The 26,476-nt window shown below is 38.4% G+C and overlaps 1 protein-coding gene across 1 annotated transcript; it reads right to left on the bottom strand.

Moving 5' to 3' along the window:
- Positions 1 to 5,979: 5,979 nt before the first annotated feature.
- Positions 5,980 to 26,101, bottom strand: KLHL42 (kelch like family member 42). The gene is made up of 3 exons (XM_048934406.1): positions 25,192 to 26,101; positions 17,916 to 18,109; positions 5,980 to 16,072 (listed from the first exon to the last, which is right to left on the bottom strand). Exons 1-3 carry the CDS (start codon positions 26,058 to 26,060, stop codon positions 15,630 to 15,632), a joined length of 1,506 nt encoding a protein of 501 aa, XP_048790363.1. The 5' UTR covers positions 26,061 to 26,101; the 3' UTR covers positions 5,980 to 15,629.
- Between the last annotated feature and the right edge of the window lie 375 nt (positions 26,102 to 26,476).

The following is a 26,476-nucleotide window of genomic DNA, read 5'->3' as shown; positions in this document are numbered from 1 at the left end:
AACATTTTGAGGCAGGCACCCATGGAAATCAACGGGAATTCTGCCACTGGTTTTAATGGGAGCAGAATCTGTCCCTATGTGTAAATATGCAGAAATACTTTTTTCCTCCGACTGTTAAAAACCACCATCACAACTGGACGGAACCTGGTTTAAACACTGACGTGGGGCCTCTTTACCTCAGGAGTCTCCAGTGATGTCCATCCTTAACACCACACCAGCTGCCAGTTGAAGGCTCTGAAATGCTGATTTTAATCAAAATCTTTCCTTTCAAATCTAGCTTACAGTTTACTCACAGTGCAAAAGTGCTTCTCAGCACTGGAATTTTCAGGATGCGATGTTGAGCCAAATACTGCAGGAACAGCTTGCTCATAAGACAGCAATCTTGTGGCCCACCTTGGAGGCTGTAATAGGGCTACTGTACTCAGCCTCCCACCCTTGGTGAAGCCCACTAATAACATCTGTTTTATAGCATTCACTCCTGCAACCTGCTAGTTCCTTGGCTCTCCCGCTGTCATAGAGAGGATGTGCTTTACTATGCTGCAGGTCTGGTGGAAAGTTGTCAGACTTCAAGCCAAATGTAAAAGCAGCCAGTGCTGAATAAATGACTTGAAGTGCTTTCTCCAGGGACTCCTTCCAGGTCCCAGATAGGCAGATTTGGCCAGTGTTTGTAGACAGTCTTGCTCAGAGGCAAATTAAAAACCAAAATACAGACACTGTTTGAAAAACATCGAAAGCTAGACTCAAACATCCACCATGTATTAAGACATTCTTATATAAAAATAACCACAAGGTTACAAATTCATATTTTCCTACTTGGTGAGACCAACTGCAACCAGGAATAAACCTGGATATGTGTGGGGCGGACTGCGGCACTGCCATAAGAGAAAGCATAAAACTGGAAGCTGAAAGCTGGAGGGATTAAAACAAGGCTCAGTGAGACAGGCAATTGAAGGAGCAGTGGGTGGCATGGGGAGAGGCCCCACCTGCACCAGCCCCATGAGCTGCCCTGCTAATGCAATGGAAGCCAAATGAATGCCTAGGCTTTAGCAGTTAAAGCGCAGTATGAGGGGATAGGGCAGCACAGAGTGAGTGCAGAAGAACTGTCAGTTGGGATAAGCGGAAAGGAGAAAAACTTCAAGCCAGTTTTACTGTCAGGTTTTATCTTGGAGAGCAGCAGCCTCTGAGAAAATCAGAAAGCCATCTCCCAAATCCTCTAGTCATCTTTTTTTTTCAAAAAAGATGTTGTGATCTTTACAGCATTGCTGTGCAAGTGCCTTATCAGCACAACTGTGCAGGAAATGTGCTGTGGCACAGAGGCTGGAATGTGCAGAAAAGTCACAAGCCAGAACATCCATCAAAGTCGTGATACTGACAGACCTCAAGCTGTGACTCCATGAACAATTTTGACAGCAACTCCATCTTCTCCAGACCCCACTCTCAAGTGCTCAGTCATTCCCTAACAACATGCACCAACCTGAGGACAATGGCAGTCAGGGATGGTTTCAAAGCAATCACGCAATCCTCACCTTAAAGCATGTTTACAACTACCCCTTTCTGCAAGACAAAAAATAAGTTCAGCGGATATCTTCATAAATCTCCTTTTACATTCTTCTACTCCCCTTTACTGCTCATCCTGACCTACATCAGGATCAGATAGCACAAGTCTACTACTAAGTTCTACTGCATCCTGATGGAGCGTTTTCTTTTTTACTTTCCTTTTCCATTCCCACCTTTGATACTGGTGCGTTATTCACCCTTTTACCTTCAGAATTTTCAATTCATAGTAGTTAGTGCTCTTAAGTACTGGCATAACAATCTGGCCCAAGAGCATTCTTTGGGAAAGGATACACTTTAAAGGCCTTCTGAACTGGGGGTAGCATTCACACTTGCATTGCAGAATGATTACTCAAAGAAGATTGGTTTTGCCTTAAGTGGAACTGAGCACCATAGAGAGTTACCAGAGTAGCAGAAGAAAACAGAATGTTGGTTCCCCAGTCTCTGAAGAGATAAATTCTCGAGTTTCCTTCACCTTGCTGGACAAGCAACTGCCAATGCTGCCTGGAGAATAACTTGAATTCTATGGATGTCCTACTACCTGTTGATGACATGGAGAACAGAAAACATTGTCAAAAATTCTAAATTAAAGTAATATTGAAGTATCAATGAGTTCACCTTTCTGAATATAACTAGAGACTCCAAACTTTAGACCAGTTTTCTTAAGAGACATTATACAATATACACAAGTTCTACTCTTTATGCATTTCTTTGTACTTGAGCTGATCTTGATTGTTGGATTATCTAGTAGAAAATGATTTGGTTGTTTCATATGTACATTTCCTTACAGAATGATCAGCTGAGTACACTTCTCAGCACATATTACAGACCTGCTTAGTCTCACCCTCATGTTCTTCATTCTTGCTTCTACTTGCTTCTGGGACACATATTTTGAAAATTTTCCATCTTCATCTAGCTTTCTTATTGCTGCTAGCATTTACTTTTTGTTTATCATCTCACCTACAAGAGCCAAAATCATTCTGAAACTTCAGAGCTTCCCAAAGTTCTACTACTGCCTTGATGCTGACAGTGGTTTGCACATTAACTTTGGTCATCAGCTTATTATTTTCTCCTATTTGATCCCAGCCATAGTGATTACATTCAGATGTAGCTGAATTACAGAAGTGCAAAGTTACAGAAGAAAAAAGATCCTCTCCAACGACATTTTGTGCCACTGCTGCCTTCTCAGTGTGACATCTTCTGGTGTATATCCTAGGGCTATGTGTCTGCTTGAGAATCTGTTATCACGGTAATGTTTGGAATACTTTTCATTTTGTCTTCACTCTTCCTCACTATTTTCATCCATGCAGCAATCCTGTTTTGTATGTGTTACTGTCCCTATGACACTGAAATAGCAAAATAAAGAGGATTTCACACCTCCATGACTTAACAGAATCTCTCTAAAACACTTAACATCTCAAAGTCAGAATCTTAGAATTTTTTTTAACATTTTCATAGGGTGCATTGCTTGAGCAATTATTATAAATGCTTTCCCATTACCTGGATTTGGGAATCATTTGAAATGTGCCATAAATATTACTGAGGAAAAAAACATCCCCAAATTTGGTTTCCAAACTGATATTTAATATAGTCTTCAGTCATCTAACATCTACCTCTGAGACAATATTTGCCTACTCTAAAGTCTTGCTATCAAGTGGAAAGTTAAATTCTGACAAACACCATCACAGCTTCACTACAACGTAGTGCTTGCAGGAGAGGTTGTCCACAACAACAAATAATCTGTCAAAATGTTATACCTTTATCTTTCTTAAAATGATTTTTCCAGATTATAAGGAAAAAAAATCAATCAAAGATCCTCAAACTTTTCAAAAAAGTCTGCAAGCAATTGAAGTTGCAACAAGAATTTCTTCATATGCTTACTCAGGGACAAATTTCTTAAAAGGTTACGAATGAAAGTTCTTTCTTCAAGAAAGAGACAGAGGTTGTAGTCAGCTCTGGGATACCTTCATTACTGAAAAGAGATGCCAAGATCTATTATTCCATATCTAATTTGTTGTCGCAAGCAGTTCAAAACCATATAGTTAAGTTCACATTAAAGCAAGCCAATAAGGCAGCAAGAAAAAAACTGACAAGGATGTCAGAGCTCAGGGATATGCTCCTGGCTCATTGGGAGCACTTTCAAATTGCACAGCAACAGAGAGAAGAGAGAACAAGTGCTGGAGGCAAAAGCATAAATGAGAATAAGAATAAAAGTTAAACAGAATATGACCACGTATGTGTGCATTATTTTTTGTCTTAAAGGAACACTGATATTACAAGCCTATGATCACATCATGATAAAGTTGCAGGCAAACATATCATATTTTTGCCAATGATCTGTGGTCTCTGGAATATTTTGACTGTATGGGAAAATGAAAGCCAATCTCCCATCTTTGACAGCTAAAAAGAGCTGACCTTCTCTGAACTTTCTTTGAAGACTCTATTACAGTCCATAAATAAATACATTTCATGGAATTCCTGTATCTTTAGCTGAGGAAAATCAAATTCCTCATTTTAAGAGGTGAAATGGATATGTAGGACAGAGAGAATAGACATACAGTTAAAAACAGGATACAGCCGCAAAATAGATAACACAAGTACAAAAATACCAACAATGTATTGCATTGAGAACATAGGATATGGTAGGCCTGGTTATACTCTGTTTAGCAAATCTGTACCTTGCAATTAGCAGCATACGTTAGTGTAGACTGCATCTCCTTGCACAGGGAATTATTACAGCTATTGCAAAGCCTAAAAAAATGTTTTTCCATCATGATCAAAAGCTGCACAGATATACAATTGAAATAAGCTCACCATAGCTTTTTATTTCACAAATAACCAGAACAAAACCTTTTAACTAAAACAAACCCTCATATTTATTCTAGATAACAGGCTCTTTCAGCAATGATGCACCAGTACTGCAAAAGCAGTAGCAACACCTAGCATCATCTTCCGCCTTACCCCTGGGGAAGTCTACATCTGTGTTGGAATAAGTTAGATAACTAAATATTTACTGAAGGAAATGTATTATATGATAAATGTTTATAGAATGCATAGTATGCTTGTTCAAAAGCAGCACATTCAAACTGTGGAGTAGGTGCATAGGGTTTATCCTAAGTGTATGAGTTTTATTTTTGGAAATGCTCCTAAACAATACAAAATATGACTTTTTGTAACATCTGATAGATGAGAGTTTCTGTTAAAACTACACGCAGAGTTGAAATCTAACTTGGGACAGAGTATACAGACTGTTCCAAAAGTGATGTCTCCCATTTTATTATGTTGGTCCAGAGGCAGATGTTTAATGGCAGGGCAGCAGATATTCCCACTGGAATTGTTACCTTTTTTTTTTCTGTTGTACTGTGCTACACTGTGAGCACAGTGAGGTGGTATGTGCTGTGTTTCAGCAGTGGTGACAGTGACGTGAAAGAAAAGCCATGTTCCAGGCAACCATGCAGGCTTTTAGAAGTTTGGCATGCAGGCTCTTGTTCATTGCTAGCAAAAATGCATACCTAAACATGGAGACCATGTTGAAAACAAATGTTAAGTAGTTGAGAATTTGCTCTATCAAATAATATTGTGCTCCTTGTATCTGCTTCAATTTCCATGGAAATTAAAACGAGGTATTACTTTTGGAGTGACCTACATACATACATCACTAAGAAATCATTAAACCTATCTTACCTAGGATGTAGAGCCATATAAAATTTGATAATTTATCTTTTTATTTTTCAAATGATAAGATTATTTTAGTTTCTCTGTATTTCTACATGCTGAAACTGTTTAGTTTGCAATTATGCAATCAAAATCAGATCAAGTCAGAATGGTTTTTTGGAAAAGGGAGTTCCAGATCTCTTTCAGAATAAATTTCTCCTAAATTTAAAGGAAAAGATTTGCAGAGATAGTAGTGTAAGAAAGATTTTTGAAGTAACAGCATGCTTCAAAGCATGTAAAAGCTCATTTGTATACACGTATACAGACCAAATTAACCAGAAATGATTTGCAACCTTCCTTCAGACCATCAGCAGCTGGACAGATGAAGCTCTCAAAGATTCTGTCACAAATTGTACCTTGGCACCATGGCCAAGCAGAGCTGGCTGAAACTTGTGCAGAAAAGAATTTCACTCTTAGCTTCAGTTTGTTGTTACCACTAATGAAGAATAATTCCTTTCTGAGCTTGAAGAGTAGCATTTATTTGTTAAATAAATAAATAAGTTATTCTATACAATCTATTTGACGCAGCACAGTTGAAGTTGTCAGCTACCCAGAACAAGTCTGCTGTGACATACTCACAGGGTTGTAGGAATGGAAAACATCTCTGCCTCTCCAATCTAGCTACTTTAGGAATACCATGGCATAAAACAATAATTCACAAAGAGTCTTCTGCTGTGAAGTTCTTACTGCTTCTTTATTCATAGCTTTGCACAACATGGAGAACTGTGATGGTAAAGCCTCTGAAATAGCTTTTCCAAGAAAACCAAAAAACACTTCATATTATTCTTCAACTACCAACTCTCCTTAGCATAACATCATCTAAATAAATTTTGCAGTTGGCAGTTCTGAGAATCCAAAAGTGTTATACCACATGACATTAAAAAGTGAAATCAGCTCTACAAATCTGATATACAAATGAATACATTTTTTCTTCCAACAGAAGGTTATATTTTAAATGAATGATGGTTAGAAGTGCAGTAAAGAAATTGGGTCCTAACTGTTCCCAGTTGTTGTTGTTAGAACATAATGGAGAGATGGAAGTGCAAGGCTGCCCCCTCTTCCAAAAATCATCTACAACATGCACAAAATTTCCCTGCCACAGAAAACATTAAGGGATGGAAGAGGAAAGGGAAGGGTGACAAAGGAAAAGACATCTGTTAAAATCTGATAAAGGAAACTCTATTTTAAACAAAGTAAAGAAACTGATCGAAAGAGCACCAGACTCAGAGGACATAGCATTAAAAAAAATCATTTGAATAACTATAATAGTTGAAGAAGATTTAGAGAAAACCTACACAAAAAAAGTGTGCATCTGAAAACAAAATCTTCTTTACCACAGTATTGTACAGATAATTTACAGAGAAACAGCTACTTCTGTTTCTCTGCCTGTCTCTTCAGCTGAATGTGTACTCCCTTTATTGCTTAGCTGAATACTTAACTACGTCAATGCTGAGTTATTTTCTTATATCATAATATTCTTGTTTACTGATTGCTCCTCAGTAGCTCCTAATATACACATACAATATATTTTTCAGTCTCTTATCTATTTGTATTTTGTTGAACAAAAACTATGGAGACTTGGGCTGGAAGAATTGCTCTTCCACACAGGAAGGAGCAAGTCCTTTACTGTTTTGGTCCAGATAACGTGGGTTGAGGGAGACTACCCAAATGAATATTTTCCATTGAGCAAATAAGTGTTTTGACACTAGCGTTTTCAGTGTTGTAGAGCATTAATGAGAAGATGGTATTGAGAGGTCCTTAGTAAAATTTATAAAACAAGCTCAGAGTCACTGACTATGAATGCCGAGTTAGAAAAAGTTCTTGCAAGGCAGTAAGTGCTGAACCTTGCAGAAGTGTCTGAAATGTAATGTCCTGATGCTTAGGCATTGTAGGTCATACTGAAAGACCTCTATACCTTTTGCATAATTCTATGTAAATTTGTGTCAATTGAGCTGTACCTACACTGGGACACTAAAAATAATGGCATATGCTGTACTCCAGTTCATATTTTCTTGGCATCAAAACATGTCCTAGATCTCTGACTTCATTTGATGCTGAAGTGTAAATGCATCTCAATTTGACAAAAAGTTAAATTTTACTATTCCAGTGCACCACCCATGCTTGCTATGAAGTCTGGAAGTCAAATCCCAAACTTGCTCTCTCTGAAAAAATTCTTGCAACTGCTTTTAAGACCTCCCACAGAAATCAGGAAAGAATTAATGGGCTGCTGAGTTCCTAGTATGCCCCACCCTATGGCACCTGAAAGAAGCAGTTGCTAGATCGACAGAGTATCTTGACAGAGTGAATGTCCTGAAGCCGAGAGAGACTGCACCCTATTAAAATCTCCCTGTGGTGAAGGCCTGACAGAAAACAAGTGATTTTTCTGGCTGTCGGTGACTTAGGGTCCTTGCTCTCACATGGGAGGAAAGTATTACCTTGTTTGTTTGTTTATTTCTTTGTTTTTAACTTCTACCATTGGAAGAGAATCAGCAGAATGCTGGACCCAGAAGGGCGGAAAGAATTTATGTTCTTCTAAGTTTATTTTGGATATCAGGAGACATACAGAAAGTGGAACTTCTCATGAAAAGCTGCTGGCAAACGTGATTGTGGACTTGAAGGTGTTGGAAAGTAGATGGACCAAGTGAGAAATCACAAAGAAGCAATTTCAGAGTTCCTACCGCATTACAAGGAGTATCCCACAGGGTTCCATCTTGGGACTGATACTCTTTATCATCTTTACCAGTGACAGAGATGATGGGATTGCAATTTTGTTGATTACATACAAGTTTGTTGATTACACCAAGCTAAGTGGTGTGGTTGATACAGCAGAAAGAAGGAATACCATCCAGAGGGACCTAGATAAACTTGAAAGGTGGGCCCCTGTGAACTGCAGGGATGGTGAGGTGCTGAAACAGCTTGCCCAGAGAGCTTGTGGGTGCCCCATTCCTCAAGGTCTTTAAGGCCAAGTTCAATGGAGCCCTGGGCAGCCTGATCTAACACTTCATCTAGTAGCTGGAAATTGCCTGTCTTTGGCAGAGGTTGAAATGATCCTTGAGGTCCCATCAAACCCAAGCCATTCTATGATTATGCTACTTTGAAAAGGGATGTTCTAGGGCCATTATGGCCACACTGATTAACAACAACCATTCCTTAACAGTGAAAATAGTCTCTATAACTAATGTTGGATAGCAAGTTCCAAAGTGATCCACTTTCCTCAATGAAATAACAGCGCTGGTAACAGCCATGCCCAATTCCTCACCGATAGACACAAATATAGCAGGTTGTAGGACAGAGGGAAATACTCTCTTTTCACGAGCTGTTCGATAAACATAAAAGCATAGACCTGAAGTGGGTTGCTCTCAAGCTGTTCATGGAGCTGTTTTGCATTGCATGGTTATCTGCCAAAGTTTCAATTCTTCTGCAAATAAATCTTCTGTATCCGTATATTGACTACATAAAACAAAAATGATGGGCCTCTGTTCCACACAGCATCTTGTGGCGTATTGAAGTGTTGGATCTGTCAATGCTACAACTACCTATACACAAGATTTTATTTTTTTTTTCCATTTATTTTATCAGAGACATTGCAGAAAGAAAAACAAACAAACAAACCTCATAGTATTATAATCTAAAATAGAACATGTTCACCAGATATTCCCAAGGAAACATAATTCTCCTGAATGTTTAGAACCAGTATATTTGAAAGACTTGTGTGAACAGAGGTAAGACAACACACAATGCAGATGGGGTATATCAGAGATCATACCATAAAAGAATTCTCCAAGTTTTCAATGTATGCCTCTTGTTTTCTCAGCCAACTGCAAAATTAGCATCTTTTCAGAGTCTTTCAGAATTATTTAAGTCACTGAAATATGTGTCAAATTCAAAGCTGGTTCTGATTTACTAAGATCAAAAGGCTTTAGATCCAGATCTATTAAAAATATTTAAAAAATAAAAAAGTCTTTCTTCAAGCCCATTGTGCATTCGCTCCTAGATATACAATAGGGCTTCTGTAATTCCTGTCGCATTTATTATTACATGTGTTAAGTGATAGTATGTCACGAAAAATCATAAACATCACTCAAAGAGATATACTGAAGCTGGAAGTAGGTTTCTGGACCTGCTAAAGCAGCAGTTCTGATAAGAGATCATATTCCCAAGAACAGTGCATTCTTACCTCATCACTAACATTTTCTTCCAAATGTTCATATGCCTTACCAGAAATTATTGTGGTTGAAGGAGGAGAGGGGAAGAGGGAAAAGGCAGTTGTTACTTTAAAAGCATTTAAAACTTCTTCTACTTGCTTCCACATTTGAAAATTGCTTATGCCTGGAGGTTAGAGAATGGCTATTTCTACGCATCTGTTTTCTGACTTCATATTCATCCCCACCACCCTCAAATAATGTTTTTATGGGCTTCAGAGCAGTTATGAGTTGCTAATTTATAACAGCGAAGTACACATTTCAGATTACAAAGTTCTGGTCTTCATAATAAATCAAGGCCCTACCTGTTAAAAGACAAAACTTCTCTTGCATTACTAAAAAGACGATAGAATGCTATACCAGACATATACAGTAAGCCCAGTAGAAAAAAGAAAACTACCGTAAAAATTCCCAAAGATGAAAACAGAGTCCCTTTGATATCACTTCCAAATGGCTGACTGCTAATAGATTTTCTGATCTCAGTAAATAGTGTAAATAATGAAATTAGACCAAGTTCCAAAGGAGAATAAGTAACATCACTTTTTTACATTTCAAGCTGTGGTGGCTGAATTCTTCTTATAGAACAACAGATAAGGGTCTACTATCTTTACTCTGCATAAATTCCGTGTACCAAGACCATTCACTAAGTACAATAACATATTCAGAATTCTAAATAATTGTGTTTCAAATCATGACAAATAAAAGCTAACCGGAAAGTTTATAGGTTAGGTAATTTTGAAGATGTGAGAACTTGAAGTTAGGAAGATTCCTGGAAGGAGGATATTAGGTTATACTAAAAGCTACATAGTATTTATGAGTAAGATGCAGAGGAACTCTTCATATTTACAGCAATCTTGAACAAGAAGGGCTAGAAATAATTCAGAAACAAACAGAAGCTTACAACATACAGAAAGTTGACAGTTTCAGAAGAAATCCTATGTCAGCAGTGATTTGTGATTTGTGTATCTCTTAATTCAAAATTGAGTATTCCAGTACAGTAGAAGCAATGAATTTAAGGTTTGCCCTGGTAAAGTATTTCTTCAGCTACAGGGGCTGGGTAAAATCTTCATAGGCAAATACTGGTGGAGCAGAGTAAACTACTCAATTTTGGAAAATTATTTATAAAGGGCTTCTTATCATAAAGGCATACCCTTAGAAACATCTGGAAAATATCAGACAGTGGAAAACGAACAATAAATCAAATAATCACAAATTCCAAACAGAATATGAAGTGAGGGAGTGAGGGATTAAGGATTCAGAGAGTTTGCGTTTATAGTTAAATGGTACAAGTTTCCATCAAACAGAGAATGCTAAAGAGCTGAGCACCTTTCTTACCTATCAAAGCTTGTATTACTTGAAAACGTACAGAAGATAATTGGATACTCTAAAACTGGATGTTGTCTAATCTGCCTTCCACTAGAAAGAGACAGTAATTGCAGTGATTCATTTTCTTTTTATAAAAAGATTAACAGTCTGTATTTCAGTAATGAAAGCCTTCTAATTAAAATAAAGGAACTGAAACTTACTTACAGTAAAAAATACTGACATACTTAGGACATTATACATGTTATTGATAATAGCAATTAGCTTCAGAAAAAAAAAATCATAAAGAATGCATAATTGGGATAGCAAGTAAAAAATGTGGATGCATTACCCAAGTAGTTCACAAAATCCAGACTCCATCCTTCCTTTGGTGAAAAAAAGACATTATTACACTAAAACAGACTCTAAGTTGATTAGAGAGAGAACATACTCTGAGAATGTGTTAGTACTGTAGAGAAAAATGTTTAAAAGTTCTTTATCTCATCTTTTATTCATGTTCATAAGTAGGTATAGGGAGCCACCCTTTGGTCATTATCGTAAATGCAAAATCAATATAGCATACTATGGATGCTGACAGTTTCCACCCTGAAAGGACTTTTGGTGACTCCTTTTAAGTCCACTGGTAACATTGACAAGTATCCCAGGGATTGTCACTGGTTTAACATCGTTTACAGTATGTACCTTATCTTATAGGGGTGATTGTGATGATAAATCTCTGCTCTTGTAGGTCTTCAAGCATGTTGTACACTGTCATCACTGCACTCTGTGACTTTCACTCTCACATTACTGATATGGGTCAACTTCCACACATTCTGAATCTGTAGCATTTCGCACTAAAATGATGATTAAATGGAGGAAAAAAAAAAAAAAAAAGTAGCTTAGTAGACTTAACTTTTGAGAGCCAATAATTGAATAAATGAAAAAAAAAAAACTTGAGTAACAAATCACTTTTTCATCTCAGTGGCTGATAGACACAGACCAGTGAAAACGAGACTAACAAAAAGAAAAGGCCAACAAAGTGTTATCACATGATTTCATCCAAACAGTCTGGACTCTGATGTAGGACAAAACACTCAAATAATGGAAAAAATATTCAGGCAAAGTTCAGCTGACAGGGCAGAAAGAGAAATCTATGGACATTGGCCAGGGAGATTAAACTTAAGCTCCACATAACTCTTATTTCACATTGAAAACCACAAACCATTCCTGGAAAGGAAGAAACTATTATGCTCTCTCTTATGCTTGATGTGAGCAACCTTTCTAAACACTTTTCTATTTTATGGGAACGGACTAAAGTTCCCAGAGTTTTCCATTTACCTTTCCCTCAGGACTTAGAGGCTGTTGTTCTTCCTGTTATTCTTTCTTTCAACTTGGGATCATCCTTTACTATAGTCAGCTGTTACTGGCTAGTATCAAGCAGACTCAGTCCATGAAGATGAAAAGTGGATATGCAAGTACTGGATAACCAAGCCACAGCAGGAAAGCAGCAGTTCTAAATTTGGATACAGTCTTGAGAACACCAACTCTAAGAAACTTAGGCAAACTGTAAGCTAGTAGGTGACAGAAACAGAAGAAACAGATAGGAAGTAGCCATCAGCTCAAAATGAAGATAGTTAGCAGAGACCAAAATGAGGTTACTAGTTGTCTTCTGTCTTGCCACTTTCTATCAAACAATTTTAACAACCAAGTAAATAGTTACTACAAGCAGGATATTTGTTCTTCTTCACACCTTCAAGAGATCTCACAAACACTGCCACACCACAAAAACCATGTGTCCCTACATGATCAGCATTCCTACTCGGGTGTTGTCTTCGGGAATGAAGACACAAGCAGGTAGAACAATCTCTCCAAGGCCACGTGGTAAGTTAGAATGTGGATATCAGGATAACACTGAAGAATTTTGTAGCTGGTAAGATCAAGTGTATCTTACCAGCAGATAAGCGTAGAGCAACTTACCTACACTTCAACTGTTGTTTTTCAGAAGCTTTTCTGTCCATAAAATAGGATTTTTTCTCCCCACCAAGAAAGCAAACACAGCACACAAAATCACTGAACATTTCCAATAGCTAAAAAGCAGCTATTAAACTACTCACTGCTAGTAACTCTAAACCATTTTTCCTTGCCCAGAAGGGCAGAAACTGTTCAGCAACGTCTTATGTGGAACGTTACAATGTTGGAAAGAAAATAAAAAGGGCAAAGGACAGCCGTTACAGGTAGGATTTTTTCTCTGATTTACAAGGAATATCCATTGCATATTTCTCTGTAGTTATTTTTGCTTAAAAACCATATTTATTTCAGCATATAGTTATACAGTCCACTTAGCTTAATTAGTTTCATACTACTCAATTCAACACCAGTTTTGATTTGCTACTGTAGCACAGTTAATTGCCATTATTGATAAATTTGCTCCACAGATTGACTGCACTGTCTGATTGCATTTACTTTTCTAAATGCAGTTTAGAAAACTGTATTTTCCTTTTCTACATTTGAGCAGGTTCTCCACATTTCTGCACGGTCACCTAATTATCAGAAGCTGAAACCAACAAATATATAATTCTGATTTCAGATGGCCTCTCATGAAAAAGACCATGTTAAAAGCACCATATCACAGCTTTTATAATAATGCCTGCTCTACAAAATGGATGAGTTTGAAAGGATTAGACATACTAAACTGAAAATCTGGAAATGGGAGTTCTTCACAGATAATTTGCCAGGTGAGAGAATGCCACAACTCAAATATGATTTCCTCCACTATTATTAATCTGAATTTAATAATGGATTATAGTAGGGTAGCATACACGGAAATGAAAAGGGAGGAAGTAAAATAATGTGGATGAAATAATTTATAACCAGACAATAGAACAGTGCTTATATTTATTGTAAAACACTTATAAAAGTTAAAAACAAATCACTTAAGAATTTTAGGAAAGTCACCCTATTTCTTCATTGTAGAAAAGCCATTTTTTGGTCTGATGCAACTGTCATAACACAGCAGCCGCTCAGTGCATGAAGTTTTCAAAGGAATGAAAACTAACAAATAGACAAAGGCTAAAACTCGTGAAATTCATGCACACAGATGAATGGCAGACACTATTTGGGGCTTAAGCATAACATGCTCTGCCAGACTGCAAAAATACCACCCAGAAGGTTAATTCTGGATATTCAAAGTACCTTGGTTAGTGTCCACACTAGACAAACAGAGTTTCCTGGAATTTTCTATTTGGGTTGCTATACATAATCAGAAGCATCAAAGTTATGCACCTAAGCACAAAATGTGTGAGAGATAATTGTCTGATAGTTCTTTTAGCTTCAATTTATTTCAAGACCATGGAAAAGATGGGAGTTAAAAGAACCTTGAGGGAACCATTGCAGTCTTTCCCTTCTCTGCACAACAGGCATCCATTTTCAAAAGTCAATTCAGATTCCTGAATTTCAAAAGGGGAAAAAAATATCTCCCCTTGATAGGAACACATTCAAGTGAATAACATATCATCATTTCGAGAAAGAGCTGGCACAAAAATCAACATCAGTGCAATCTGTTCAATATATACCTAATCCGGTTCTCTCTTTCCCAAAGGCTGCAGTTGTGAAACCTTCCCATGATAACAACCAAGGCCTTCAGGAGGAAGGTCTTTTTGGACCTGTCAGCTCCAAAAAGAAAAGAGTCTCAAGCAATACGCAGAATGTAGGAAACACAAATGAGAATCTATGGCGACTATCCCCTTATGCTCTTTGGAGAAACGAACAAACTTCAGGTAGCAAACTGGTTATATCTATCAGGCTACTGGTAAAACAAGAAAATCAACATCCACATACACCTGTTAGAGCTGGTGTCATAAGGAAGTCGTTTACAAAATGAACCCTGCCCATCAAGTGATTCAGTCTCCTCTTTTGCCCTAGGTGACTGTTATCAAGCAGTAAGTGCCTGGTGCAGATTCACCGCAGTGTGTACTCATGTATATCTTCCTACAATGCAGCTTGCTACTAACACCTGTTTCTTTGTTTCTATAATTTGATTTTCAATATTCAGCACTGCAGAAAACAGGATAACTAAAACTGAATATCTTCTGGAAGATGAGCGAACTCCTTCATTTAAATTTGCAGACTTTTTACCTTTGTCATAATGGCAACCATAAATTCTGCTAACTGCCATTAAAGCAGTGTGTAAAATCCAGACAGAAACTTCAGTCTCCAGGTAATTCTTCCCAGTCCCTCGTGAATCATTTTATGAAAAAAAACTCAGGGGATGTTTCTTGGTGATATCTACTTGCTGGAACACTTGAAACTCTCACTTGTGACTGTAGAAGAGAGAATAACATGAGAGTGTAAGCAATTTTTAACATTATGCGCTCAATAGAACACAGTTTGTGTAAAAATTGTATTTAAAAAAAAAAATTCCTTTTTTGATTTCTCTTATATACAGTATTTTACATAGCATTTATTTTATTTAATGATATTCACTTTCACCATGTGTACTCTCTCTTCTGTGTTGTCTATAATGATGGAAAATAAAATGAGAATAACCAGTTTTGCCTTTGGAACTATATCCTTCATTAGTTACCAACATAAAAATTTATGTTTAAGTTGTAAACAATATTTGGTGAAATTTAAATACAAAATAAAGGAAAATTAAACTGAAACCTTAGAACCATTTCTAGAGCTATTGCTCTTAATAATGGATTTTGAAACCTTTTAAGAGAAGAATCTGTATTTTATACCTATGTTATGCAATCACATAGGTATTACATTCTGAAACTGGAATTACACAGAGGGAGTAATACGTCTTCTGAGAATGATTAATGAGCTGCAAAGAAAAACCTGATGCCATTACACATCTCACACATCAGGCAAATACATAGAACAGATCAGTATGTTCTGTCCAAAGGCTGGAAAGCGTCTCAGTGACTCCCAACTGTCTGTAAATATATTGTACTTCAGAAAAACACGGTGCTCCAAGCTCGTAGATAAAGTAATATCCCTACTCAATATATAAACTCCATCGTTGTGTAGAGTGCAAGTCAAGTTAAGACCAGACTTTGATGCGTTCTCTTTGAGGTAGAGCCATTCTTTGGTAGCAGTGTTATAAGACTGCACAGTTAACACATCTTCACTTTGGCTGGACTTTTGGTTTGGTGCAAGTTCATGAATACAACCTCCTACTAGATAGATTGTTTCTTCAACAGAGACCATCTGTTGTTTCCGAACATGGACATCACAGAGTTCAAAGTTGGTCCAAGAATCAGAAGTAGGACAGTATTGCAAGATGTTCATATTCCTGTCTGAAACAGAGGAGAGAGATTTACAAATAAATAAATGGCACTTATTCATGTTCATGAACTGTATTAGCCATTATTATGGACAGTGCAAAAGAATAAGTGACAGGGAAGAAATAGATTACTGAGAACTGTGAGTCTTTGTCCCTAGTGATAAAGCTAGGACATTTTATTCTACCATAGCAGGAAAAATTCAGCTGCTGCTGTCCTATTGAATGATGCAAATGATCTGGTAAAGTACACTTTAGCAGCATAAATCCTAGCTATTACCTAATAATTGTGATTTTGCCTCTGATTGACATGCAAGATATTTTTAATGAAAAGGTAAATTGAACAACACTCTACTTGGTGATCACAGATAAATCAAATTATCATAATAATTGTATGCTTCATTAATAGCTGTCAAGTGGTGATTTATCATCCAAGCTGAACTTTGCATTTCAATCCACAAATCAAGGTTTTAGGGAATAACATTCATAAAGCCAGCTATATTCCATCAAGAGGCATGGATAACCTAAGGGCTCGTTTTCAGTACCTCATAAAGAGAGAAATGCACTAGGTCAAACTCATTTAGAGACCAGGAAATCCATGCAACAGTACCAAATGAAAGTAGAGAGAGAAGCTGAAGTCCTGTCTCTGCTTCAGCTACAACTCATTGGATGTGTTTGCAACACTGTTATCTGCAAAATTGTTACACTACCTCCCTGATTTTACTGCCGGGTAGTCCAGGGCAGCATCCTCATTGAAGGCTTCACTAAATTAACAAAGAATTCGCGTGAGCTTTTAGCTAGTAAATTCAGTTTCAACCTCCAGAGACCAGAACTTAAATACAAACCCAAGTGACAAGTGGTAACAGGCTTGCAGACTCCAGTTTGGTTTTTCAATAAAATCCGCTCTGTATTACAAGCTATTCTGCGCAATGACCTCCAGACGAACTCCAAAGTGGAACAGCAGATGGTGACACACTAACAAGTTATGTAAGAGCACAGGTATAGATAGCCATAAATATAACTGTCATAAATGAAGTTCATGAGCAGCATGGCTTTGCAGGTGCTGCTACAACATTTTCTTGCACTGTAATAACCTTTGGTCATTGCTTATTACTCATCTTCCTGTACACTTAATCCACATTAAATAAAGAAAAAAAAACAGGAAACATATTAACAGTGCTATATAAAAATGCTGATCAAAAATCCACATATAAATGATCTTTGCCTATAAACAATGAATAATTCCCTGACTCACTAGGGTGGCAAAAAAAATCCCAACATTCCTGGAAACATTAAGTTCACATGTCTTTCCACAGCAGTAAACTTCTGAGGAAAAAATGGGATGCTACTATTTGAGACAAGGCACATGAAATGGAACTCTGTGATGTAGCCCTCATTTACTCAGTACAAAGCCCAAGTTTCTTTTATATGCACAGGAAAACAAAAACAAAAAATGAAATGCTATATGAACTGTAACAAATATTTAAAAGTCTATATTGTTTATATTGTGCTTTTCATATTTTTCCACAAAGGTCTACCTGTTGAGACCTTTCTTTCTACTATATGACCAAAATCTAAGAGGAGGAGAACTAAGCTGCATTCTGCAGTACCGACTGGTCTATTTTATCAAAGAGCAGAGTTGCAGGTTCAAATACCAGTTAGTCATATGGGAAATTACAGACAGCTATCCAGTTTTCAAGTACCTATGTTTGGCATGCAGAATTACAGCTCCTAGGTACAGACTGTGAAAAAGCCCACAACTTGATGCCAGTACAACAGAACTAATTTTTTTTTTTATTTCATTTCACGGGTTTGTTTCATGACACCAGTTGAAAATAATAATAAAAAAAGCTTTCTACCTCGTGTGGTGTATCCTCCAATAACGTAAATCTTGCCCTTGCACTCGCAAGCTGAGAATTCTGCAAGAGGATTTGGCATGGATGCTACAAAACTCCACCAGTCATTTTCCGGGTTATAGCACTCCACATTGGAAAGGGATTGACCACCAATGGCATAGAGTTTTCCATTTACAGCCAACAGCTTAAAATTTGACCTGAAAGACAAAGATCGCAGCACTGAAATAGGTTAAACAAATGTACAGAAAAACAGAAGAAAGAAACTTCTTCCCAATCAGGCTCCAACACATTTATCATCACATTGTATCAATTAATATTTTACAGAATCTGAAGCGTCCAGTGCATGTCCAAAATCCTGTTATTACACTTTAATTTTTCAGGACAGCAAACAGTGGCATTTTGATATAAATGATGCTGATGCTGAGACTAATTAATATTTTATTTTGGATTTCAGTCTATGGCAGTTTGAGCTGTAAATGTTTCGTTAACTAATCTGTTTGGCAGATGACTCATTTTTAATACTGAAGTACATTTTACTAAAGTACCTTTAGCACAGACAAATATATTATGTATAAAAACATAGTCAAGAAGATTATTTCAGTTAAAATTACAGAAATTTCAAACAGGACTATCAAGTGTAGGAATGCATACACATTCTGTTATACAGTCTCTTTAATAACCTTAACAAATAGAAATGTAATGTGGTAAACACTGAATTGCATCCTGCACTAGAGAAAAAAGAGAAACTCCTGTACCTCATTTAGCATTAATTTAGACTGCTAAAGACACTCTCCATCCCAATGAAGGAAGATGTATCTGTAAATTAATGTTCCATTCATAGCTGAACAAAATACACTGCACTTCATAGATGATGATCTGTTTTTATTTCTTATTCTACTTAATTAGGTTGTTATATTTCATCCATAACAAAGGGTAACTGCCCAGTTACTGAAGTGCAAGAAGCCTTACATCTCACAGTTTTAAGTCAATATAGAAATAAGTAGTCTGTGGATAGCAGAATGCAAGCATGGAGGATCTGAAGTTCAATCTGTCCCTTTTGGCTGTGGAAGATGGTCTCATAAAGTCTTTCTTCAGAAACAGTCCTGCTCACAAGTCTATGCCATCATCTAAGCAAGGTTATTCCTTCTGTACTGCCCATCTCAAGCCAAATCCACGAGATTTTACCACACAGTATCCTGATTAACTAAGTGCATGAAAGTCATTGGTGTGCAACAGATTAACACAAAAACAAATGGGGAACTGCATTATATCTGCAAATCTGTGGTGCTTTAGCACTGCACTGGCCTGCTGAGCTGTAAAGTAAATTTCATTCCCCATGAATCCAAGATTAAAAACTTACCACCAAGCAGTTTTGCAGGGTTTTATCTGGACAAAACAAACCTCTAGCTGCAGACTGTTCTGCAACTTCTTTTCATTAAATGTATTCAGGAAAAAAAAAAAAAAAAAAAATTGTTTCCAGATGGAATCATTCTGTTCCTGTCATCCTGAGAAAGCTTTGAAAACTAAAAAGCTTCTTTGAAGGAATTAATTGCCCCTTTTTTTTTTTTTTTTTTTATGGTGATCAATTGTGGGCACAAAATGAGGATAATCATTTCAAAAACATAATTATTTTTAAAGTAATCTATCTCTTGTAAGACTTATGATGGAGAAAAAAAGTCCATAAACTAGCAGACACAAAAAAGAACAAACAAACCACCACCACCACCACCACCAACAACAACCCAAACCATAGTAAAACTTCATTTTCCAAACATCCTTTAAAATCAACATTAGAAAGTCTGCAACTTTGTGTCCATGATGGAGATGGTACAGGGTTTTTGGCTTACAAAATGAGTTCGTACACACAGAGACGGTGTTTCATTATTGTAAAATTTTCTAGTAACATTTAATATGCTAATTGCTGCAAAAGTAATGCCTCCTGTTTATTTCTGTGGAACTGCAATAGATGCAAAGAGAACAATAACACTATTTGACAGAGCAAATTCTCAGCTACTGAACACCTTTTTTCAACATGGTCACCACCACTAACTACGCACTCTCCAGCAATGAAAAGGAGCATCCATGCTGCACGTATATGGATTTTTATCCACACCAACAGAAGCAACACACTGTTGCTGTCACCACTGCTGAAACACACCACTCACCACCTCACTGTGCTAACATCCATTGCTTGGTCTCCATATGTTCAGCAACCCTCAATGGATGTCAACTAGGTGCTATTTTTTCCTGTGTGGAGGAATTCAGTTTCACACCTCTGTTTCATAGGCACTTCCACGCCAGATGCCATTTTGTCAAACTTTCCTTGCTGCCATCTGTCACACGGCAACAAAATTTAATGGCCTATCATCAGGAAGGTTCAACCTGTACTGCCATACCACCAACATCCACCTCAAATGCTGTGGACTAACGTAACAAAATATGAGACATTACTTTCAGAGTAGCACTTGTACATGCTATAACTTCTAGAAGATAAGACATGAAAAACAAGTGTCCAAATACATAAGAATTCAGGTTTCCTAATTGACACTCACTTCTCTGGTAAGCCAATAATTTTAACTCCTGCTCGAGTGATTCAACCACTTCCAACATTCATTAAAATGGATGACAATCAGTGCAAGTATCTCAGATTTATGGTATATGTTACTCAAAAGCTGCAACAAGTACCTATTAGCACGCTTTACATGAATGTTTGGACAACAGCCCAATACGTTATGAAAAACAACTCCCATTCACCTTTCCTTGCCAGTAACAGCAGGTGTTTTTATGGAGAGAGAACATGAAGAAATACTTTGTGTATTTCTACACTCTTAATGTGGTGGAGAAGCTGGAAACAACAACAACAAACATGGAGCCAGCTCTCTATAACAAGCTCTCCATAACAAGTGTTCCATGGACTACAGCTTGGAAACAATCAAGCTTAAAAGTTTGTCAGATTCAGCTGTGGTAACTCCACTCACTTATGTGAGTTACCTAAACTCAGGAACATGAAATACTCTCTAGTGATTATCCCTTCTTGTTGGAATATGGCTACATCTTCTAAAGATGTTCATTTCCTCTTGAAAGTTGTCCCAGGAACACAATCAAGAGCAGGTTCTACAGCAGTTCAAATTACAACTTTTTTCATTCATTGAAAGAAGTGCAGAGTGCTTCATGCAGGAAGGAAAAATAATCTAATGTACAAGGACCAGTCGGAATGCATAACTTCCCAAACATTTTGTGAAAAGTGTAGGTTGCTCAGGATTGCATTAACAACCATATAACCTGTCTATAAGAGACCACTGGCTATGAAGAGAGCAAGTCCTATTTTGTTCACTGACAGTGACCTTACTCATTTAGTATATAAGAAGCTAGCTTAGAAATTTGAGAGGATTTTCTGATCAGGGAGGTAGCTAAGTATGGAAATAAGTTAATTCCAAAGCACTTCACATTTATTGCATGAACTATTCTTTATACATCCTTTATATGACTGCAGAACACACTGCTTCCATTCTTGAGCTTTGGAAGCATGGATGATATATTTGTGATAGATGCGACACGTATATTTTTTACCTGAAAATTTTTGGAAAAAACTATTTTCACCCCCAGCAAAGTGCAATTTTAAAGGGGAAAAAAATGATTAAAAAAAAAAAAAAACACCACACAAACAAAGAAAGAGGAAGTCTCCTAACCCATTACCAATCCCTAGGAACATTCTCTCTTGCATTCCTGTAAGAGTCCCCGGAGTGGCAGCAGTTCAGGCAGAGAAGGCTCACAAAAAACCATATTCTAAGTGCATGTATATAATCTCAGCCAGGGGCTTAAAAGGGTCTTCCAAGACTAGAAGATTTATCTGCCATGAGAGTGCTGAAAGAAAATAAACATGAAATACACAGCTGTGACTGGAACATGCAGTAGAAATCCTATATTATTTCTACATGGTCAATTTAAGCTGCTAGCATAAGAAAGAAAAAAAAAGAAAAAAAAAAAAAAAGAGTATGGAAAGGTACTGAAATACATGACTTGAACCTCAAATTTCCTTATTACCTTCCTATCCCCAAAGACCCCAAGTAGTCTTAGGCAACCTTTACATGAAGTTTCTTCCTCAAAGAAGTCCATGTAGTTCTCTGAAGACACTATTCCAAGCACAGCAACACCTCTAGAATGAAAAAAAAATTAGAGATCTAGAAACTATGATCTGTTAGGGATTAGTTATGGCTGGCATCAGATTTTGCCTCAGATGATGAGAAATTCCTGGCTCAGACACCAGCTCCCTATGAACCTGGGCAAATTATTTTATCTAATTTTTGTACGTAAAAAAAGGACATAATATTTTCTCAAATTTACATGGGCATTGCAGGAATAATATATGGGAGCTACCTATTATAAACGAATTTAAAATGATTGTAGTAAAATCTCTATGCCTAGAAAGAACTAAAAGCTATAACACAAATCAGAGCATTCAGCATATATCTGACAGTTTTTTTCTATTTAGAGGTAAGTTGGGAATATTTCACCTATGCATGCATAACGGATCCCAACATCCTCAGTTTCCACATTATAATAAAGCAAATAGTTAAAGAGTTAAATAGTTAAATTTTAGGATTCACAAGTTCTTTGAGGGCAAAATACTTGATTCAAATGAAATAAACACAGTTATATCCATAACTATATCCATAACTCTTATTCTTCTCATTCTTCTCTTAAAGCCAACACATGGTTCCAGTCACAAAGGCCAAATCTAAATACTGCTAAAATGCTGTCTGAAGTCAAACCCACTTCAGTGAGAAGTAGAACTTTCTCTCAAGGTATGTAAAAGACACACCCACAATATGTAATTGTATCAGCTGACATCAACTAACTTGGTAGACAGCCAAACAAGCCAATTACCTAAGCAGTATACTAGGCAACTGCCCTGCTTGTTTTCACTGCAGCACAACAAACTAAAAATGCAATACCAAGCAAACTACATCTCATCTCATCAGCAGATTAGAATCAGTGCTGCTCCTGTTGAATGTAAACACTGAGTACAAAAATTCCTTTTCCCTTCTTATCTCCCACAGCACAAGCCATCCTTTTTTGGATTTTGGCCACAAGCTGCTCAGCTGGTCAATCTGGTAGTTTCAGAGAGTTGAAATGTTAGGTTAGAAAAGCTAAAAAAAGAAAAAAAAAACTTCAGGGTTGAGACTCCACAAAGATGTTGAAGTTAACAAGTTTTATGATGGGATTAGTAGAGTTTCCATGAAAAAGATTTCCCCTACTCTTTGTTCATGAAGCTACATCCTCATTAGCTGCCATCCAGCCTAGAAGGCAATATGATTTTGCCCCTATTAGCCTACAATCGGCACACTGAAATGTAAGACTGGTGACTATTTCAAAAAATCTATTTGCATGCTCCTTTTCCAACATAAATTGCCAATATGAAATCCCATGCTGAGTAACACCTGCCAGGTGTTGTGAGCTTAAAAGATTGTTGGCAAGGTAGTGCAGATGAAAATATTAATAACAGAAGAAATCAATCATTTATTTCTTTCATGTAATGACTATATATCCTAGAAAAAATGGGAAAGTGTGAAAGCAAAAGGCTCATCTAGAATTTGAACAGTCAGGTAATAAATTAAAAAAAAAAAAAAAAAAGGGGCCTTTAACCGTACATTTTTAAAACCCCTCTCATTTGCCACGCTGCAGAGTTATTTCACATAGTAACACGTACCTTGGTTATGGACACCACGCAAACCAATACCAAAATTCATAATTTGATCAAAACAGGGCTTCTACAGGAGACACTGATTGGTTTGATCTGTCATTCTTTTCTACTGAGTCTAACGTGGTTTCTGCAATTTTGGCAGGCAATGCTGTATAGACCAGGCCTACCAAAACAGCTCAGTCCCCAAAGGTGCCTCCAGAGATTACCAACAGACTGCAAGAAATACACACACAGAAAGAGCTGTTCACAGCGTTTAAAAGCTAAACACCTCATAGCAGTTATTTGTACAGTGTCTTTCCAACAAACCAGACACACCCTATGTTTCCAATCAATTCCAATGACTGACCAGGTAGGCAAAATTTCAGCGAATTTCTCACAATGATAAACACAGGCAGTGAAAGAAGCTTGAAGTAGGAAATTGGTCATTTTAGGTCAAACCTGTTTTTGAGGCATTTTAGCATGCAAGCTCAACTGGAAGAGAAATTACGGACTTACTACACTAATTCAAAGCATTCATGCCAATGGTTGGGGTCTCTGGCTGCTACTTCAATTTGCTGGCCAGAAAAGAGAATTTTCATTCTTAAGCAAAAAATTTATTTTTGATATTTTGTTTCAGTGAAGTAAAAGCCTGTATTTTGCTGTCTCTTCAACACAACTAAGGCCGAGCAGCCACAGCCTTTCCTGGGGAGAAGGACTCTTCTTGGGTCTTCATCAACACTAGCTCCCTAAACAAGTTTCTGAATAGCAACTTCATCAGAAACATTAAAAGAAAAATAAATAAATCAATCAAGATGCTGAATGTTTACTAGGTCCAAATAGTCTCATGAATTGAGAAATTTCTGACCATCTTCCTGCCATTTTTTTCTGGTAAACACTTCACAACAATGCAGACCTACGAAACACTGGGATTTTTATAAAAGCACAAACTAACAGCAATCTTTTTCAGCAATCCCTAGCTCTGATGGACTGAACACCTCTATTATGAGTAGTAAAACTTCTTACCACGTAGAGTACTGAAGCTAAAATTTACAAAAAACCAATAGATTTTTCTTTTGTATTGTTTTGTTATTTTAAATAGAATTTCCACTACCAGTACTGATGGCTGTTTGTAGAGACCGGAGCTCCTAGAACACTATGATTTAAAGGAAAAATGGGAATCCACCATTACTTTACACAGAGGTGAAAGTGACCACATATGGCAGATGGCCACATCTCAGTCCTCAGCTGATGCCTAATTCCCATTTCCCCACAGCTGTGGCTTCAATCACCTGCATTTGCTCACAGTCCCATTCTCCTCACTCTTCCTATAGCAGCTCCCTGTGCCAGATTCTAGGATCACCAAGAAGTAGAGAGGCTGCCAAGCTGTGCCACAGCTGGGGGGCTGCTGCCAGCAAAGCCAAAGCCTTTAGACTGCTATGCTACTGCCAAACCCTTCAGTCCTTCCCATCACACGGTGCAAGAGACAGCTCTGAATCACTACTTGTAAGGTTGCGTCTGTCCAACTCCAGGTGACTCAGCAGTCTCTGTTTTGAAAACAGACAGGGACGCATGTGCACACCAGGGTGCAGAGATTACCTCTTCTGGTTCATTGAAGCCAGCTGACTCCACTCATTTAGGCAAGGGTTGTAACAATGGGCAGCTGAGATTTCCTGACTGGTGGTGATCCGGTACCCCCCAATGATGAAGAGATAGTTGTCCAGCATGGCCGACCCGTAGCCTCGCACGTTCACCAGATCTGGAGGTAGGTTGTTGGCCAGGGGTAGCCACTGCTCTGCTTCCTCGTTGTACCTCAGCATGGACCACGGGGCCTCTGGCTGTGGGTGACAGCCTGGGGACAGGCCCATGGATGAGGTACCCATGAAGTCCCCAATGGCCACCAGAGTGGCAGTGCCTCTCATCCGCCTCTCCTTCAGGTGCTGTTGGAGAGCGTGAGGCAGATGGAGGTGGGTATCGGGCCTGCGCAGCACCTGGTGGTAATGGGAAGCCATAAAGTCCAAACAGGCATCGTGCAGGTCCTGCAGGCCATAGACCTGGGCCAAGTGGTGTAGCTCCAGACAGTTGCCCAGTCGCACCTGGGAGAGCAGCAAGCGCAGCAGGGGAGTGACCTGCAGGTAGGAGGCGGCCTCCACCAGCTCCTCTAGCAGAGGGGGCTCCTCCTCACCCTCCTGCTCCAGCCAGGCCAGGCAGGAAGTGTTGATGAAGTCCAGCACCAGCTCGAGTCCCAGCGCGCTCAGCCCTCCGCGCAACAGCTGCTCTTCCTGGCCCTGCCCTGCCTCCCGCATGCCCGAACGGTACAGGGCTCGGAAATAGTCGCTCTGTTCGATTAGCTTCCTCTTGCACACCGGGTAGCACTTGTCCCCCAACCGGATCTGAACCACTTCCTCCCCGCCGCCGACTCCTTCCCCCTCCTCTTCCTCCATTCGCTGTCGCTCCGCAAGGGACATCGCGACCCCCTACAGCCCAACCCGGCCGCTGCCGGCCCTAGCCGGCTCCACCTCTGCCCCGGGGATCGCTGCCGGGTAGGAGGAGCTGAGCCGGCAAAAAAAAAAAAAAAAAAAAAAGCCCTAAAAAGGGAACGCCGCTGTGCTCAGCCGCTTTGCTCCACCCCCGTGAGCCCGCTGCTGGCCCTCTGAGAGCCTGCTGCAGGGTGGGGAGCAGCTGTTCACCTCCTTCTCACACTGCCTGAATTGGGCTGGTCGCGCTGCCCCAACCCGCTGCCATAAATGTCCCTGTGGTGAAGCCCTACAGCGGGGGGGAATGTTCTGGAACGTGGGATGAAATGCGTGTGACCCTGAACAGCTAAGGGGTGGCGGCAGCATGATTCGCTGCTGTTCTGTGTAACAAACACAACGAAAAGAAA

This window comes from Lagopus muta, chromosome 1 (assembly GCF_023343835.1).
Source record: "Lagopus muta isolate bLagMut1 chromosome 1, bLagMut1 primary, whole genome shotgun sequence".
In the NCBI taxonomy this organism is placed as follows: domain Eukaryota; kingdom Metazoa; phylum Chordata; class Aves; order Galliformes; family Phasianidae; genus Lagopus; species Lagopus muta.
This window is presented reverse-complemented; position numbering and strand designations above follow the sequence as displayed.